The following is an 18350-nucleotide window of genomic DNA, read 5'->3' on the forward strand; positions in this document are numbered from 1 at the left end:
AAAAACTGACATGTGAATGAGTCCTAAATAGTGTTGAGCGAGTATGTTCTGTCCGAGTACGCTCGGGCCGAGCACCGAGTATTTATAGCTGCTCGGTGATATGGTTGAATCGATCCCGTGTGCATGATTTGCAACTGTTTGACAGCTTTATTACATGTGAGGAATGAGTAAGAAATAGACATTCCTCCCATGTATTAAAACTGTCAAACAGTTGCAAATCATGCACACGGGAGCGATTCAACCATATCACCGAGCAGCTATAAATACTCGGAGCTCGGCCCGAGCATAATCGGCAAAAGGGTTAACAGAACATACTCGCTCAACACTAGTCCTAAACATGTGGGAAGAGGAGCCAACTGGACATCAAACACATCCTTGACCTAATTAGACCACATGTCAACTCCATCAAGATTCTTGGTTTTGATGATTTTGAAAAGATATGTGCATGTTGAACTGGCAAAAATGGCATCATGGCCAAACTTTTTTTTTTTTTTTGCAAAAATGTTATACAAAATTGTATAAATGTGCCCAATGAGGGGACGTTTCTAAAAGTGCCCAGTATGTCAAAAAACATTAGTTTACTGTTAAAATCACTTTTTTTATAGTATTACACAAGTTTTCTGTGTATATCTGTTTGATAAGTATGATAACTCTGGCAGTGGGAGAGGAATGCTTCTATAAGACTGGACTTTAGCATCTACCTATAAGTAACGGCCTTCACTTTTCCAATTAAGGTGCTAAATAAATCAGGGAGGGTTATTGGCTTTTAATTGTAATTAAAGACAAACTCCTCCAGAAAAGTAGCTACAGCCGCACAGTTCAAACTGATTGGACTACAGAGGTAGTCGCACATTCAGGAATTGTAAACTTGTAACAAAACTTGCTATCATGGCTCCATATTGGGACTATCAAAATAGCATTTAGAATATTTCATTGATGTGTTTCAAACCAGAATTAAAAAAGAATGAAGATTCTTCCTGTCATTTACTCATGCTCTCTTTTCAATACCTTGCCTGTCAGTTTCTCTGTCTTTTCTTGGTAGCCGGCCGCATCTACAGAATCATCCAACACGGACTTCAAATAAAGCTGAAAATCAGGTGATTCGCTAGAGGGGATGGAGATAAAAAACAATATTAGGCATAAAGGGCTGCAGTTTGTTATATAAAAAACAGATAATTTGATTTATTTTTATTCCATCTAACTTCAAGGGTGATTATTCTGTGAGCTGTGACACTGAACATGATCACTTCTTTGTATATTTTTATTGGGGGTAAAGAGGGGGTGATTAGAATTTAATGTTTTTATTTATTTTTATTTTTTTTAGTACACTTAGGGAACTTGACAATCGCTTATTCCATATACTGTATTGCAGTATGTATCCAAAATCAGCTGAGCTTCACAGTCGTACCACCATGGCACTCATTGGCACCATGTGATTGTGTTTCAGGGTAGATAGGTGCCCTGGACCGTGCACCTTAACGGCTGTTGTCAGAGATTGATAGCGGCATTGAGGGGTTAACAGCAGCGTTTAAAGCTTTGCTCTGGTTGCTTCCATTACAAGCAGATGCCGGTTATGTAACAACGCTGGGTCTGCCGGGTATGGTGCTGGATCAGCTTCTGTCCCGTTGGCCATGCAGTTCTATCTGTGGACAGCATGCCATAGAGATTGAGGAACTAGGCAGATTGACATATAAGTTTGTAGGAAGAGATTCAGTGTAATCTGTGTGTTCCTCTATTGAATCCTTGCGTTTCCTATGCTTTAGGAGTCCAGTGGGTGGAACTACTCAGTTATACACTAAATAGGACTCATATGCATACAAACACCAGGAATGTCAATGAATAAAATATAAGTGATACTGAATCTACACCTACAAAACTATATATCATTCTGCTCATCTCCTGCTCTATGCCATGAAGGTGGCAGACTGAACACCACGTAAGATGTGACAAGTTCCCTAAAGGAGTCTTATGAAGCCCACACTTTACCGAGTCAGAGCTGTTCTGGCAGCAGTAGATGGACCTACGGGATATTAGGAAGGTGGAGTGAAAGTTATTTTTGATTGGTGTACATCATCAGAACAACAAATGTGGAAGTAATAAAAGTTTCCCTACCGTTTCCTATGGACTGGAATTGCATGAACATGGTGGAGGATTCTTTCGGATGGCACTCCCACAGCTCGAGAAACCTATGGCAAACATGACTAGTTTAGAGTTACACATAAAACGTATCATACATGCGCATAGTTCACCAGTAAAAGGGTCAGAAGTGTTAAAAGGGCTTCCTGGAAATAAGGAAAGTTACCCTGAAAGTTAGAAATGTGATAAGGTATAGAACAATTACTGATCTATTAGAGTGTTGCCCCAAATGTATACTTCAAATTAAATCACATGGCTTTGCTAGAGATGGAGCGACAATAAAAAATGATTGTTTTGTTTTTAAATCTGATCCTCTATTGCCCCAAAACAGAACGTTATTGTAATATGCAAATAAGGGTGCTCAATGCATCTGTGGGGGAACTAAATGGTTCGATGCAGCGTTCCACCCAGTTAATAACATTTCTGCCACTCCTACGTTGATTGACAACGCTGGTCTGCCCAGACCCTGCACTGTCAGAAGATAAACACAAATCACTCTCTCCTCGCTGCTGACATGGCTCATCTCCTCTGGTATCACTTAAGCGCAGGAGCGAACACACAATCGCTAGTCTCCTCTATCACTTCAGGGCAGGTGAGAGCACACAGATCACTCTCTCCTTGCTTCTGACATCGTTAGTCTCCTCTATCACTTCAGGGCAGGTGAGGGCACACCTATCACTCTCTCCTCGCTTCTGACATCACTAGTCTCCTCTGCTATCACTTCAGGGCAGGAGCGAAGACACAAATCACTCTCTCCTCGCTTCTGACATTGTTAGTCTCCTTTGGTATCAACTTCGGCGCAGGAGCGAACACACAAATCCGTCTCCCGTCGCTTCTGACATCACTTGTCTCCTCGATCACTTCAGGGCAGATGAGAGCACACAAATCACTCTCTCCTTGCGATGGACATTGCTTCACACCTATACCTGAGTGATGTCACCAGCGAGGAGTGATTTGTGTGCCGTCTTCTGCACAGGAACAGAACGCAAATAACGCAGGCTTACCTTCAGACAGCGCTGGCTCTGGCAGGCCAATCAGCACAGGAGGGGTTGTAGTAATCTAAACAACTAGGTGGAACAGTCCATGGAGCCATTTTGCCACCCACAGGATGCACTGAGCACCCTCTTTTACATATTACAATAGGTTTATTAAAAGGCGGGGGGGGGGGGGGGTCGCAACAGATTTACAAACAAAGAACAATTTTTATTGTTTCTCCATCTCCTACAAGGCGATGTGGTTAAAGTGTACATTTGGGGTGACAGACTGCATTTAGGTTTCCTGTGACATACAATTGATGTAAATACTTTTATGCCCAAAGATGACAAAAGTATTCTCGGAGTGATACCTGTATTGGCTAACCAGAACAATATATATATGCAAGCTTTCAGAGCGCAGAGGCTCCTTCTTCAGGCAGGATTACAAATGAATTAATAATAATGTGCTGTGACATACAACCATGTGACCGCTGCAGCCAATCGCTGAACTCAGCAATCTTTCACTGCATCACTTCTGAGCCAAGTGACTGGCTGCAACGGTGACGCTGACGCAGAGCACGTGATCGAGGCAACAACGTAAACTAACTGGTACAGGAGCAACACCCGGTGCCCGGTCCTCTGTGTACGGAGCCAGTGTCCACAATGCACCGCGCACTCGCCGCTCACTACCTGCTCCGCTATCACTCTCCTGAAGTAACACGCCATGTCCCCGCCACTGCACAGCGCAACGAACCCGGCAGCACGTAGGGACGCAGGAAGAGGCTTCACAGACACGTGCTTCACTGTGCCCCGCCCTCGGAACTGCGCCCCTCCAATCACCGCCCGCGCTGGTCATGTGACCTCTCTGGAGGGAAGGCCTTAAAGTGTGAGATTCTGCGGGAAGGACGCGGTTCCGGCTGTCAGGTCAGTTCCTCGGGTGTGGGGAGCTTGTAGACACCTCATGTAGGGGCTGGTATAGAGCATGGGACACGTCTTCCGGCCTGCACCCCGATCATAGCTGCACCCCATAAGTGCCGGCTCATTCATGAGTGGGCGCTGCCCTCTGTGCATGTGAGGACACTGCTGGGATTGTACCTGGTGGGGGCGCTGTAAGGACTGGCTGCAGATCTCCTGACCTCACTGCTTCATATACACCTATGGGGAGACCTGCGGCCAGTCCTTACACTGCCATCTGTACATGTGAGGACACTGCTGGGATTGTACCTGGTGGGGGCGCTGTAAGGACTGGCTGCAGATCTCCTGACCTCACTGCTTCATATACACCTATGGGGAGACCTGCGGCCGGTCCTTACACTAACCTCTCTACATGTGAGGACACTGCTGGGATTGTACCTGGTGGGGGCGCTGTAAGGACTGGTTGCAGATCTCCTGACCTCACTGCTTCATATACACCTATGGGGAGACCTGCGGCCGGTCCTTACACTGCCATCTGTACATGTGAGGACACTGCTGGGATTGTACCTGGTGGGGGCGCTGTAAGGACTGGCTGCAGATCTCCTGACCTCACTGCTTCATATACACCTATGGGGAGACCTGCGGCCGGTCCTTACACTGCTGGGATTGTACCTGGTGGGGGCGCTGTAAGGCCTGGCTGCAGATCTCCTGACCTCACTGCTTCATATACACCTATGGGGAGACCTGCGGCCGGTCCTTACACTGCCATCTGTACATGTGAGGACACTGCTGGGATTGTACCTGGTGGGGGCGCTGTAAGGACTGGCTGCAGATCTCCTGACCTCACTGCTTCATATACACCTATGGGGAGACCTGCGGCCGGTCCTTACACTGCTGGGATTGTACCTGGTGGGGGCGCTGTAAGGCCTGGCTGCAGATCTCCTGACCTCACTGCTTCATATACACCTATGGGGAGACCTGCGGCCGGTCCTTACACTAACCTCTCTACATGTGAGGACACTGCTGGGATTGTACCTGGTGGGGGCGCTGTAAGGCCTGGCTGCAGATCTCCTGACCTCACTGCTTCATATACACCTATGGGGAGACCTGCGGCCGGTCCTTACACTGCCATCTGTACATGTGAGGACACTGCTGGGATTGTACCTGGTGGGGGCGCTGTAAAGACTGGCTGCAGATCTCCTGACCTCACTGCTTCATATACACCTATGGGGAGACCTGCGGCCGGTCCTTACACTAACCTCTCTACATGTGAGGACACTGCTGGGATTGTACCTGGTGGGGGCGCTGTAAGGACTGGCTGCAGATCTCCTGACCTCACTGCTTCATATACACCTATGGGGAGACCTGCGGCCGGTCCTTACACTGCCATCTGTACATGTGAGGACACTGCTGGGATTGTACCTGGTGGGGGCGCTGTAAGGACTGGCTGCAGATGTCCTGACCTCACTGCTTCATATACACCTATGGGGAGACCTGCGGCCGGTCCTTACACTGCCATCTGTACATGTGAGGACACTGCTGGGATTGTACCTGGTGGGGGCGCTGTAAGGACTGGCTGCAGATCTCCTGACCTCACTGCTTCATATACACCTATGGGGAGACCTGCGGCCGGTCCTTACACTGCTGGGATTGTACCTGGTGGGGGCGCTGTAAGGCCTGGCTGCAGATCTCCTGACCTCACTGCTTCATATACACCTATGGGGAGACCTGCGGCCGGTCCTTACACTGCCATCTGTACATGTGAGGACACTGCTGGGATTGTACCTGGTGGGGGCGCTGTAAGGACTGGCTGCAGATCTCCTGACCTCACTGCTTCATATACACCTATGGGGAGACCTGCGGCCGGTCCTTACACTGCTGGGATTGTACCTGGTGGGGGCGCTGTAAGGCCTGGCTGCAGATCTCCTGACCTCACTGCTTCATATACACCTATGGGGAGACCTGCGGCCGGTCCTTACACTAACCTCTCTACATGTGAGGACACTGCTGGGATTGTACCTGGTGGGGGCGCTGTAAGGCCTGGCTGCAGATCTCCTGACCTCACTGCTTCATATACACCTATGGGGAGACCTGCGGCCGGTCCTTACACTGCCATCTGTACATGTGAGGACACTGCTGGGATTGTACCTGGTGGGGGCGCTGTAAAGACTGGCTGCAGATCTCCTGACCTCACTGCTTCATATACACCTATGGGGAGACCTGCGGCCGGTCCTTACACTAACCTCTCTACATGTGAGGACACTGCTGGGATTGTACCTGGTGGGGGCGCTGTAAGGACTGGCTGCAGATCTCCTGACCTCACTGCTTCATATACACCTATGGGGAGACCTGCGGCCGGTCCTTACACTGCCATCTGTACATGTGAGGACACTGCTGGGATTGTACCTGGTGGGGGCGCTGTAAGGACTGGCTGCAGATGTCCTGACCTCACTGCTTCATATACACCTATGGGGAGACCTGCGGCCGGTCCTTACACTGCCATCTGTACATGTGAGGACACTGCTGGGATTGTACCTGGTGGGGGCGCTGTAAGGACTGGCTGCAGATCTCCTGACCTCACTGCTTCATATACACCTATGGGGAGACCTGCGGCCGGTCCTTACACTGCCATCTGTACATGTGAGGACACTGCTGGGATTGTACCTGGTGGGGGCGCTGTAAGGACTGGCTGCAGATCTCCTGACCTCACTGCTTCATATACACCTATGGGGAGACCTGCGGCCAGTCCTTACACTGCCATCTGTACATGTGAGGACACTGTTGGGATTGTACCTGGTGGGGGCGCTGTAAGGACTGGCTGCAGATCTCCTGACCTCACTGCTTCATATACACCTATGGGGAGACCTGCGGCCGGTCCTTACACTGCCATCTGTACATGTGAGGACACTGCTGGGATTGTACCTGGTGGGGGCGCTGTAAGGACTGGCTGCAGATCTCCTGACCTCACTGCTTCATATACACCTATGGGGAGACCTGCGGCCGGTCCTTACACTGCTGGGATTGTACCTGGTGGGGGCGCTGTAAGGCCTGGCTGCAGATCTCCTGACCTCACTGCTTCATATACACCTATGGGGAGACCTGCGGCCGGTCCTTACACTGCTGGGATTGTACCTGGTGGGGGCGCTGTAAGGCCTGGCTGCAGATCTCCTGACCTCACTGCTTCATATACACCTATGGGGAGACCTGCGGCCGGTCCTTACACTGCCATCTGTACATGTGAGGACACTGCTGGGATTGTACCTGGTGGGGGCGCTGTAAGGACTGGCTGCAGATCTCCTGACCTCACTGCTTCATATACACCTATGGGGAGACCTGCGGCCGGTCCTTACACTGCTGGGATTGTACCTGGTGGGGGCGCTGTAAGGCCTGGCTGCAGATCTCCTGACCTCACTGCTTCATATACACCTATGGGGAGACCTGCGGCCGGTCCTTACACTAACCTCTCTACATGTGAGGACACTGCTGGGATTGTACCTGGTGGGGGCGCTGTAAGGCCTGGCTGCAGATCTCCTGACCTCACTGCTTCATATACACCTATGGGGAGACCTGCGGCCGGTCCTTACACTGCCATCTGTACATGTGAGGACACTGCTGGGATTGTACCTGGTGGGGGCGCTGTAAAGACTGGCTGCAGATCTCCTGACCTCACTGCTTCATATACACCTATGGGGAGACCTGCGGCCGGTCCTTACACTGCCATCTGTACATGTGAGGACACTGCTGGGATTGTACCTGGTGGGGGCGCTGTAAGGACTGGCTGCAGATCTCCTGACCTCACTGCTTCATATACACCTATGGGGAGACCTACGGCCGGTCCTTACACTGCCATCTGTACATGTGAGGACACTGCTGGGATTGTACCTGGTGGGGGCGCTGTAAGGACTGGCTGCAGATCTCCTGACCTCACTGCTTCATATACACCTATGGGGAGACCTGCGGCCGGTCCTTACACTGCCATCTGTACATGTGAGGACACTGCTGGGATTGTACCTGGTGGGGGCGCTGTAAGGACTGGTTGCAGATCTCCTGACCTCACTGCTTCATATACACCTATGGGGAGACCTGCGGCCGGTCCTTACACTGCCATCTGTACATGTGAGGACACTGCTGGGATTGTACCTGGTGGGGGCGCTGTAAGGACTGGTTGCAGATCTCCTGACCTCACTGCTTCATATACACCTATGGGGAGACCTGCGGCCGGTCCTTACACTAACCTCTCTACATGTGAGGACACTGCTGGAATTGTACCTGGTGAGGGCGCTGTAAGGACTGGCTGCAGATCTCCTGACCTCACTGCTTCATATACACCTATGGGGAGACCTGCGGCCGGTCCTTACACTAACCTCTCTACATGTGAGGACACTGCTGGAATTGTACCTGGTGGGGGCGCTGTAAGGACTGGCTGCAGATCTCCTGACCTCACTGCTTCATATACACCTATGGGGAGACCTGCGGCCGGTCCTTACACTAACCTCTCTACATGTGAGGACACTGCTGGAATTGTACCTGGTGGGGGCGCTGTAAGGACTGGCTGCAGATCTCCTGACCTCACTGCTTCATATACACCTATGGGGAGACCTGCGGCCGGTCCTTACACTGCCATCTGTACATGTGAGGACACTGCTGGGATTGTACCTGGTGGGGGCGCTGTAAGGACTGGCTGCAGATCTCCTGACCTCACTGCTTCATATACACCTATGGGGAGACCTGCGGCCGGTCCTTACACTGCCATCTGTACATGTGAGGACACTGCTGGGATTGTACCTGGTGGGGGCGCTGTAAGGACTGGCTGCAGATCTCCCGACCTCACTGCTTCATATACACCTATGTTGAGACCTGCGGCCTGTCCTTACACTGCCATCTGCTGGTATAAGTCCGAGTGCGTACGTTCTTACACCGTGCTATGTCAGGCAGGAAAGCAATAGAGAAATAAGGTTTTGCCTCGTGCAGCTGCTGGCAGAAGTGTATATTTTATAAGCAATATTCTTGTAATTTGAGACAATCACATCTAAGTTCTTCGCAATGTGCCTGGCTTTGCTGCCATCTTATACTGCCCTTTAAGGGTATCCATAGTTGCATAGTTCGACTTCACCAATTTTACCCTCTGTCGGCTGTATTTGTTAAATTATGATTCTCCAGTTCACCCTGTGGTCTTATAATGGTGTAAAAATTTATTTATTCAGTTGTGCCAATATAATTCATTTTTGTACATATCGCCCTCTAATAGATAATTGCACAGGCACAGTCTACTATCTGGTTGCCGTTGGATCCATCCTGCTATAGTCCCACTGCTGCTGGTGGGCAGGGCAGGGTCTCTCGCCGGGCTTCCTTCCAGCATTGCTCTGCTTTGTCTCCACATTTGAATTGTATTCTTCCTTTTAGAATCCAGTCTATGCTCCTGTACACTGTATGTTCCTGTATACCACTCTGCTAGACTGATTTAATCTTCTAACAATGGAGAAAAAAAGAAAAGCTGCACTCACCATACCATTAAAAGAAATAATCCTTTATTTCATATCCATATAAAAATAATGGCGTGCGGGGAGGAGGAGGATTTAATGTCCTACCATCTACATCAGTATAGCTGCCTGTGTTTTTTGATTAACATTATTACTAGTTGGTTTCTTGCAGAGCACAGCTATCCTGCGCTTAGCTCTGCCTGCACAATGGAGTTTGTAATAACTAGGCACAGGAGAGCTGAGACACAAGGGGGACTGAGCTGTATTTGATGCCTGCTGGTGATTAATCAGTTATGTAAAATTGCAAATACCTCTCTGTTGATGTACATGGCAGAAGATAATCCTCTGCCATATGCATCAACAGAGCTGCATATGCAGTTTTGCATCACTTGCACAGTATGACATGGCCAGCCAGAAGCTTGCAGCGCTGGGAGCCTTGCAGGCGCTGTGACGAGCGGCTTTGGCCGCACACAGCGAAGCTGGGAACTAGACTCTCTGCGCATGCGCGGCTCCCAGCGCTGCAAGCTTTTGGCTGGCCATGTCATACTGCGCAAGCGCCCCATACTTCAGCGCAAGCTGGGAGCAGAATTCAAATCCCTGGATGGTGACAGCCCTGACTGAATTCAAGGATCACACCCGTATGACTGACTAAATGAGAAGGTATAATCTTAAGTTTATAAAATGCCTTATACTCATGATATAAGCACCGATTCTAATGAAAAAATCGTGTTCGTGATGCACATTGCATCAATAACAACGTAATGGCAGTTTACATAGTAGATAGGACATGACAGGTTCCCTTAGAACCATGTAGAATTCTATAGATTAGGTTGTTGAATTGCTGAATGTTATGTGGTATTTGCAGCTGAGCTGGGCACAGTATAGCAGAGCTGACTCTTGTCTGGAGGAACCCACATGAGGGAGGGTACTGCAAGAATGAGAAGGTGCCAGAGATATCCATGTTTTTCTTAACATGTAAATAAGCTGTTAAGATCTATGAGCCGGACATAGATCTCCCAGAGGTCATCTTAACTGAAAGATACCCCCCCCCCCAGCTTTCTGCAGAAAACCTAAAAATTGCCCAAATCGATGGGAACAGTACTCAAATGGCATCGGAACAGCATGGGGATGACCTCTGGAAGCATTTCTAACTCCCAGGTCACTGCTGTCATCAACGTTGTCAGAGGTATTACGCCACTTTTACGGACTCAAAATAAAACATACAAAAACTAAACCAAAATGGATTTTCCTGGGAAATATGTTAAGGAACATCCTTTCCAGGGTAACGACTTGTATATAAGGCAAAATAAATAACCAAAACCAAAAATACTCCACACCTTGGGCTATGTTCACACGTAGCGTTTTTGATGCGATTTTGCACTTTTGCATTGCTTTCAACCTAGACAAATGCATTCACTGGGAAATGTAATTTTAACATTTTACAACCTTATCTGGCCATGTTGTGTGTGAAGCATCATCAGACACATCCTGTTTCATTTATGAAGGCAGGATTGTGAATGGAGGGATTGTGAACACACACACTATTTTTACAGCCTTACTATTCTTAAAGGGCCAGCAGTCGGCTATGCTTTGTTGTTCCCATTATTAACAAGTGGGTCTCCTATAGTGTTATTGTGTATGCAGTGACTGCAAGGGCTGCCAAAAATTTGGACACATTCCAATACCCCTTTGAAGAGACATAGAGGAGGGTCTCAGTAAAAAAAAAATGTTCCCATTATAAAGGAGCGGGTCTCCTATAGTGGTAATGCCCATGCTGTGACTGCAAGGGCTGCCAAAATTTGGGAAAAACCCCACTAACAATTTAAACACACATAGAGCAGGGCCACAGTAACGACATGTTCCCATTAGAAAGGAGAGGGTCTGCTATCCCATTATAGGGTATGCAGTGAGTCCAACGGATGCCAAAATTTAGGAAAAACCCTACTAACAATTTAAAGACACATGGAGCTGGGCTACAGTAACAAGGTACAACATGTTCCCATTATTAGGAAGTGGGTCTCCCATACTGTTTTTCTATGCAGTGAAGCAACAGCTGCCAAAAATTTGGAGGAACTCCAATGCCCTTTGCAAGAGACATACATATGGTGGTGATATGGAGGAGGATGATGAGGAGAAGGAGGATAAGAGCAAATAGACAAAATCTTGTCTGGGTGTAAAGACAGAGGTGCATGGGAATAGAGTTAGACCTCCCCAAAAAAGACACTGGATTGGAGTTTGTTACGCTGCTATCATTCGGTGGTGTTGAGAAGTCTGGCCCAATCCAGCCCTTGTTCATTTTTAGAAGAGACAGCCTGTCAGCATTTTCAGTTGACAGGCGGATACGCTTATCAGTTATAATTCCACCAGCGGCACTAAAAACCCGCTCTTGATAAATTGCTGGCGGCAGGGCAGGCCAGGACCTCCAAGACTTAGAGAGCCAGTTCATTCCACGTATCCAGCTTGGATACCCAATAATTATAAGGCACAGAGGAATCCTGGAGGACGTTGGTACAGTCGGCAAGGTACTCCCTCAGCATCTTCCCAAACTTTGCACTCCTTGTGAGAGTACCCCGAGGACCTGTGCAATGGGAGGGTCTGGGAAAACTCTCCCAGAACTTTGACAGTGTTCCCCTGCCTCTGCTGGATTGGAGTTGTCTCTCACCTGTACTCCTTGGTTGTCCAACGAACTGTGCCCTCTACCGCCAGCGTTTTCAGATGGGATTTTTTTTTTCAATAATTCCTCAACAAGGGCCTTCTGATACTGCCCCATTTTATTAGGCCTGTACTGCGTGGGAATAAGAGACAGAAAGTTCTCCTTGCAGCGTGAGTCTAGAAGTGTCACCAACCAGTAATGACTGTCACCCAAAATTTGGACAATGCGAGGGTCATGGGAAAGGCAGCGTAACATAAACTCAGCCATGCGTGCCAGACTGCAAAGAGGCAAGACTTTCGTGTCCTCACCAAGAGGACGACTGACCGTGTCCTCCTCCTCCTCCTCCTCCTCTTGCCTGTCCTCTGGCCATCACAGCTCTTACAGCTTCCCTATAATGTAGACGAGAAAACATGGTTTATGTTTTTTATGTGTATGTCTATAGATCAATCAGGATGTTATCCACTGTAGGAATATATTATAATCTTCTTCTATATCCTGTTTTATTTCCAGGATTCCATTATGACAACATCATCAGTTTCCAAGGTAAATCCCTTCTTTTGCTTTTGCTTTGTGAAGAAATGTGTTTTTGGACTTGACGTTGGCTGCTTTAGAGGATTTGTCAACAGGTGAAAAATGGGAAGTTTATTGCTCTTATTTTATGCCCTTGAGTATTCAGGGTTTTTTTCACCATACGGTTCCAGTGATGTGAAACTTTTTATGATCTTTACCAAAAAGACATTGCTCATAGGGTATCGATGTAAAACATGCCCCTAGAGAATCCTGTGTGCACCACCCCCTTGTTAAACACCATAAAAATCAACACTAAATAAAAAGGTCCTTAACACTGGAACTGTATGTCAGATTTAGAAAAAAAATGATTCATTTGCACTTACCCAGCTTTTGGACCTCCAGGAAACGTGCTCGTTTCAATAGAGAGAGCTGATGGGCATGTTGCCTTCACATGATCCTCCATCTATGTTCCAAATAAAAAAATACCATATTTTTCGGACTATAAGACGCACCTAGGTTTTAGAGGAGGAAAATAGAAAAAAAAATGTGGTCACGATGCACTGTTAAGGGGGAGCTGGTCTGCTGCTGACACTGGAATAGGGGTAATGTCCCCCATCCTGGTAGATATGCCCCCTCCCCCCTTCCTATTATACGTGGCCCCCATCCTGATATCCATAGCACCCCTCATCTCTGTCCTGGTATGCATGGCACCCCTCATCCCTGTCCTGGTATGCATGGCACCCCTCATCCCTATCAGGCTGCACATAAAAAAATAAACACTCCTACTCACCTTTCTTCTCTCTCCTCCAGCGCTGCGTCCTGTCTGCCCGCACTGATCTCTCCATGTGAGCCGCCCATGGCGTCACTACCATGCGTGGCTCACAAGGAGAGATCAGCTGCCGGAAGTCACTGCTCCCCACGTTGGGACTGTGCTCGTGGAGCAGTGACTTCCTGCTCCTTAATAGCCGGCACATAGTGTAACCGCAGTGCGGCTCCTGCTGCTGCCAGGTGATCACGTGTGCACACTATTAAAGGGCATGAATATTCACCCCCTCCCCACACCCATGGGCATGAAGAGGGGGTGAATATTCATGCCCTTTAATAGTGGGCACACGTGATCGCCCGGAAGCCACGCTGCTGATACACTGTGTGCCGCTATTAAGGAGCACTGAATATTCATTTTCTTTAGCAGCGGGGACAGTGTAAGCTGCAGCAGGCGGCTACTGCCTCCTGTGCCCCTCTCCTCCGCCTCAACCGCTAATATATATATATATATATATATATATATATATATATATATATATATATATATATATATATATATATATATATATATATATATATATATATATATATATATATATATATATATATATATATATATATATATATATATATATATATCTATCCACACCCCAGCAACATTCAGACTATAAGACGCACCCCCCATTTTCCTCCAAAGTTTTGGAGGAAAAAAGTGCGTCTTATAGTCCGAAAAATACGGTACTTTCTAATGCAGTGGCTTCACTTTTGGCTTGTGCTTGACACCGTTTTCTCTGTTGGCATGTCATTGATGTGAAGGTGGCTGGCTGACCTGCTCACTTTAATAGCTAAGCCAGCCCTCTTATTTGTAATGACCAAAGCATTGGCAGATAAGTTGGTTCCATTATATTTGAAAATCCTATCCCCTTTACACAATCAAGACTGATGACTTTCCAATACAGAAAATTCTCTCCTGAGTATAGTGTAGGTCAGAAGTGGAGCTGTCCTCTATTTTGATTAGAAATTCTTTTTAGTATTCTCTTTAAAGGGAATCTGTCAGCAGGTTTTGTTATGTAATCTGAGAGCATCATAATGTAGGAGCAGAGACCCTGATTACAGTGATGTGTCATTTACTGGGCTGTGTTTTGCTGTTTCAATACAATCAGTGTTTTATCAGCAGGAGATTATCACTAGAGGACAACTGGCCAACCCCACCCCCAGCGCTGATTAGCAGCTCTCTGTCACTATACAATGTATACATAAAGCTGTGATGTGGGTGGGGATGTACACAGCTCAACAACTGAGCTCTGCTAGATCTTCAGCAGAGAAACTGTACCTCTATCATAGCTACTGCACCCAGTATACGAAGTGATACATCACTGGAATTGGGGTCTCTGCCCTTACCTCATGGTACTGTCAGATTGCGTGGCAAAAACTTTCTGATAGATTCTCTTTAAGGAAGCACACCCAGTTATTTTTTTATTAGCTACACCTGTCTAAATACGTATGTTGTCTTCCAAAGTTTCCAGCGCAACTCCAGCCCACTTCTCACTCACGGGCCTGAAATTCCAGAAGTCACTTTATTCTGATGCATTGTAAGTATACCAGATCTATACCATAATGGCAAAATAATTGTATATTATGAGAATGAAAACACGGAACAATGGAATATTTAGATTATGAAAGCTGCTTTTGGCTGATACATGGTCCTCTGTGTGATCTGGTGAATTGGAATTACAATCACGTGAGTGAGGAAAGAAAGATGGCGATCAGTAAGTACTTCTATTGCACTTACATTACACATATTCAGACAGGTTTAGCGAATAAATACTTTCTTGGGAGTGCTTCATTAATGTTTCCCACGCATTTGGAAAGAATAATTTTATTTTATCTAAACCTTTATCGTGTCTAAAGCAGCTAACCACTGTATAAGACTATTAGACTACACTATATTTATCAAATTTATGTCCTTGAGAAATGCCTCCTTGTGATATGAGCTGTACATTTCTTTTCTACTTTTAAGGGCTGCTTTGTATTCAAACCTAGTGCAAAGAAGAAAAGACGTTCTCTTACTGCAGGTGTGTATATGGTGCTATCAGAGGGAGGGATCTGTAACCTGAAATACATTCCAGGCAAAATCCAGCACTGTCATTAAAGTGAACCTGTCCACATGTTCTTACTACCCTTTCTAAGATCAGCATGATGTAGGGGCAGAAACTCTGATTCCAACGGTATCCTATATTGAGCTGTCTGTTGCAGTTTTGATAAATTCTCTGTTTTATCTGCTGCATTTCAACCAGTTCTCTGAATATGGAGCCCTGTATAACCCCGCCCCCACCACTGATTGGCAGCTTTCTGTGTACACTGTGCATAGGCAGAAAGCTGCCAATCAATGGTGGGGGTGGGTTATACAGGGTTTATGAATATGAAGGACTATAAACAGCAGGTTTACTAGTCCTCTAAGTGATAATCTACTTCTGATAAAACAGTTATTTTATTAAAACTCCAGCAAGCAGCCCAGTTAATGACACATCACTGGAATTAGGATCTCTGTCTCTAAATTATGGCGCTCTCAGATGAAATGGCGAAAACCTGATGACAGTCCCATTCAAGCTTTATCAAGTTTTCTCTTGAGCAGCACACGGCTTTCCAGTCTCTTTCCCCTCCTGGTTTCTGGCCGGCCAAGTTCTCCTCTCTGTGTGACTGCTCTCAGGTGACATGACAAAAATCTGATGACAGATTACCCATAAAATCCAAACTTCTTTATTATAGATAGATTTTTGCGGACAACTTAGCTGTAGGGTGGTCTGTGATTTGAACCGTTAGATACTTGGTATGAAATAGCACACGCTACAATAGGGTCTCTCCATGGATTTTGGAATTGAAAGGACAATTTAACTTTCAATTTGGTGTCCATATTTTAACATGCTTATGATGCTCTATCTCACCATATTAGGGCTAAGAAAAAAAAGTCTTACATATTTGACCCCTATACTAAGATTTATCTGTGTCTCTGGACAAGTTTGAAGTGCAGAATTTCTTTTTATTTTTAGGAATTGTTTTTTTGTGACATACTAGATGTAATGCTGCAAGTTTAGGTCTCAGTTGGCCTTCCCCGTGAAGTGTGTCTCTTTATTTTGTGTATCTGTGTTCTCCCCTTACTCTGTCAAATTAACTGTGCAATGGAGAAAATGAGTCTCAGATACTTTCTCATTGAATTAGTATTTATAGATTTGCTTTCTTTTATGTTGAAAAGGGTCATAAAGATTCGTTATGTCTGTATTAATGTCACGTGGATAACACTGGGTAATTATGTCCCATAATTCACATTGTCTACATGCCATAAGTTCTCAGGAGCGTAAATGTAACTTGTCACATAAGGAAATCTTGAAGTTCAATTACCTCTTTTATTTCCAGCCGACTATTTTATTGAAAGTCTTAAGAGCGCTGAAGATGGCAGGGTGCGTTTCGAGAGCTGCCAGTTACTGTGGCAGCAGATGAAGTCCCAGACGGAGGTCAGTGGAACCTATCAGAAGTTGAGGGGTTGCAGATGTATTCTTAATCAATGGTTGATTTACTCTGAAATACTTGTATTCACTAAGATAACCTTGATCAGTAATTTACATAATGCGTCCAATTCTAAGGCAGCATTACCAAATGGCCTATACACAGGTGCTTCTCACTAAATTAGAATATCATCAAAAAGTTAATTTATTTCAGTTCTTCAAAACAAAAAGTGAAACTCATATATTACATATAGTCATTACAAACAGTGTGATCTATTTCAATTGTTTATTTCTGTTAATGTTGATGATTTTGGCTTACAGCCAATGAAAACACAAAACTCATTATCTCAGTAAATTAGACTCATTAAGAAAAAACACCTGAAAGGCTTCCTATGCTTTTTAAAAGGTCCATTAGTCTGTTTCAGTAGGCTCCACAATCATGGGGAAGACTGACTTGACAGATGTCCAGAAGTCAGTCATTGACATACTCCACAAGGAGGGTAAGCCAGAAAAGGTCATTGCTAAAGAAGCTGGCTGTTCACAGAGTGCTGTATCCAAGCATATTAATGGAAAGTTTAGTCGAAGGAAAAAGCAGGGCTGTGGAGTTGGTAAGCCAAACCTCCGGCTCCTCAATTTCCATGTCACCGACTCCACGACTCTGACTCCCTCATACATGGCTCATGTGTAAGTGATAAATTTACTGTAGCACAGATTAATCTCCGCTAAAAGTCTAGACCCTTAGATCAGGAATAGGACAGACATTTTATAGGACATTTCAGAACTTTCTCAAATTCTTATGAAAAAAATATTCCCCACTAATTGCATTGAACGAAGTACCTAATTTATTATATATGTTGCTGTCGGTCCATTTTATACCGACTCCGACTCCACAGCTCTGGGAAAAAGTGTGGTAGAAAAAAGTGCACAAGCAGCCGGGATAACCGCAGCCTTGAAAGGATTGTTAGGAAAAGGCCATTCAAAAATTTGGAGGAGATTCACAAGGAGTGGACTGCTGCTGGAGTCATTGCTTCAAGAGCCACCACACACAGACGTATCCAGGACATGGGCTACAAGTGTCGCATTCCTTGTGTCAAGCCACTCATGACCAATAGACAACACCAGAAGAGTCTTACCTGAGCCAAGGAGAAAAAGACCTGGACTGTTGCTCAAGGTGTTGTTTTCAGATGAAAGTTAAAGAAGTTGCCCACTACTTTATATGAAACCCCCCCCCCCCATGTATCCCCCCAGGGCCCAGAAGTGTTTTTGTAAATACCTTGCGGTACCTTTTCTGCCTCGGAGCGGTGCTATTGGTGGCCGCTCAGAGGCATCACGTGACCCGTGACTGATGTCACGTCAAGTGAGGCGTGACATCAGTGACGCGCTCCCCCGTGGTGGACGCTGGGCTTTGGGCTGG

General features: G+C 46.4%; 2 protein-coding genes across 4 annotated transcripts in view; one reads left to right on the forward strand and one right to left on the reverse strand.

The window, feature by feature from the left end:
- Window positions 1–3916, reverse strand: part of RARS2 (arginyl-tRNA synthetase 2, mitochondrial) — a 55742-nt gene extending 51826 nt beyond the window's left edge. Inside the window, exons 1-3 of the mRNA XM_073675686.1 lie at window positions 3801–3916; window positions 2113–2186; window positions 1009–1105 (exon numbers count right to left, since the gene is read on the reverse strand). Of these exons, the coding sequence (XP_073531787.1) occupies window positions 1009–1105; window positions 2113–2186; window positions 3801–3836 (207 nt within the window). The 5' untranslated portion in view covers window positions 3837–3916. The remainder of the gene's footprint in view (window positions 1–1008; window positions 1106–2112; window positions 2187–3800) is intronic.
- ORC3 (origin recognition complex subunit 3) overlaps window positions 3759–18350 on the forward strand; it is an 80209-nt gene continuing 65617 nt past the window's right edge. Inside the window, exons 1-4 of one of the 3 annotated variants that reach the window (XM_073675685.1) lie at window positions 3759–3874; window positions 4276–4286; window positions 12669–12701; window positions 16848–16945. In XM_073675685.1, the coding sequence (XP_073531786.1) occupies window positions 3774–3874; window positions 4276–4286; window positions 12669–12701; window positions 16848–16945 (243 nt within the window). In that variant the 5' untranslated portion in view covers window positions 3759–3773. Of the gene's footprint in view, window positions 3875–3915; window positions 4035–4275; window positions 4287–12668; window positions 12702–15453; window positions 15509–16847; window positions 16946–18350 lie in introns of those variants that run through there. The other 2 variants (XM_073675683.1, XM_073675684.1) reach the window with 2 other exon arrangements.

Source organism: Phyllobates terribilis, unplaced genomic scaffold (assembly GCF_046119375.1).
Source record: "Phyllobates terribilis strain yellow unplaced genomic scaffold, ASM4611937v1 Scaffold_3__8_contigs__length_932513732, whole genome shotgun sequence".
Classification (NCBI taxonomy): domain Eukaryota; kingdom Metazoa; phylum Chordata; class Amphibia; order Anura; family Dendrobatidae; genus Phyllobates; species Phyllobates terribilis.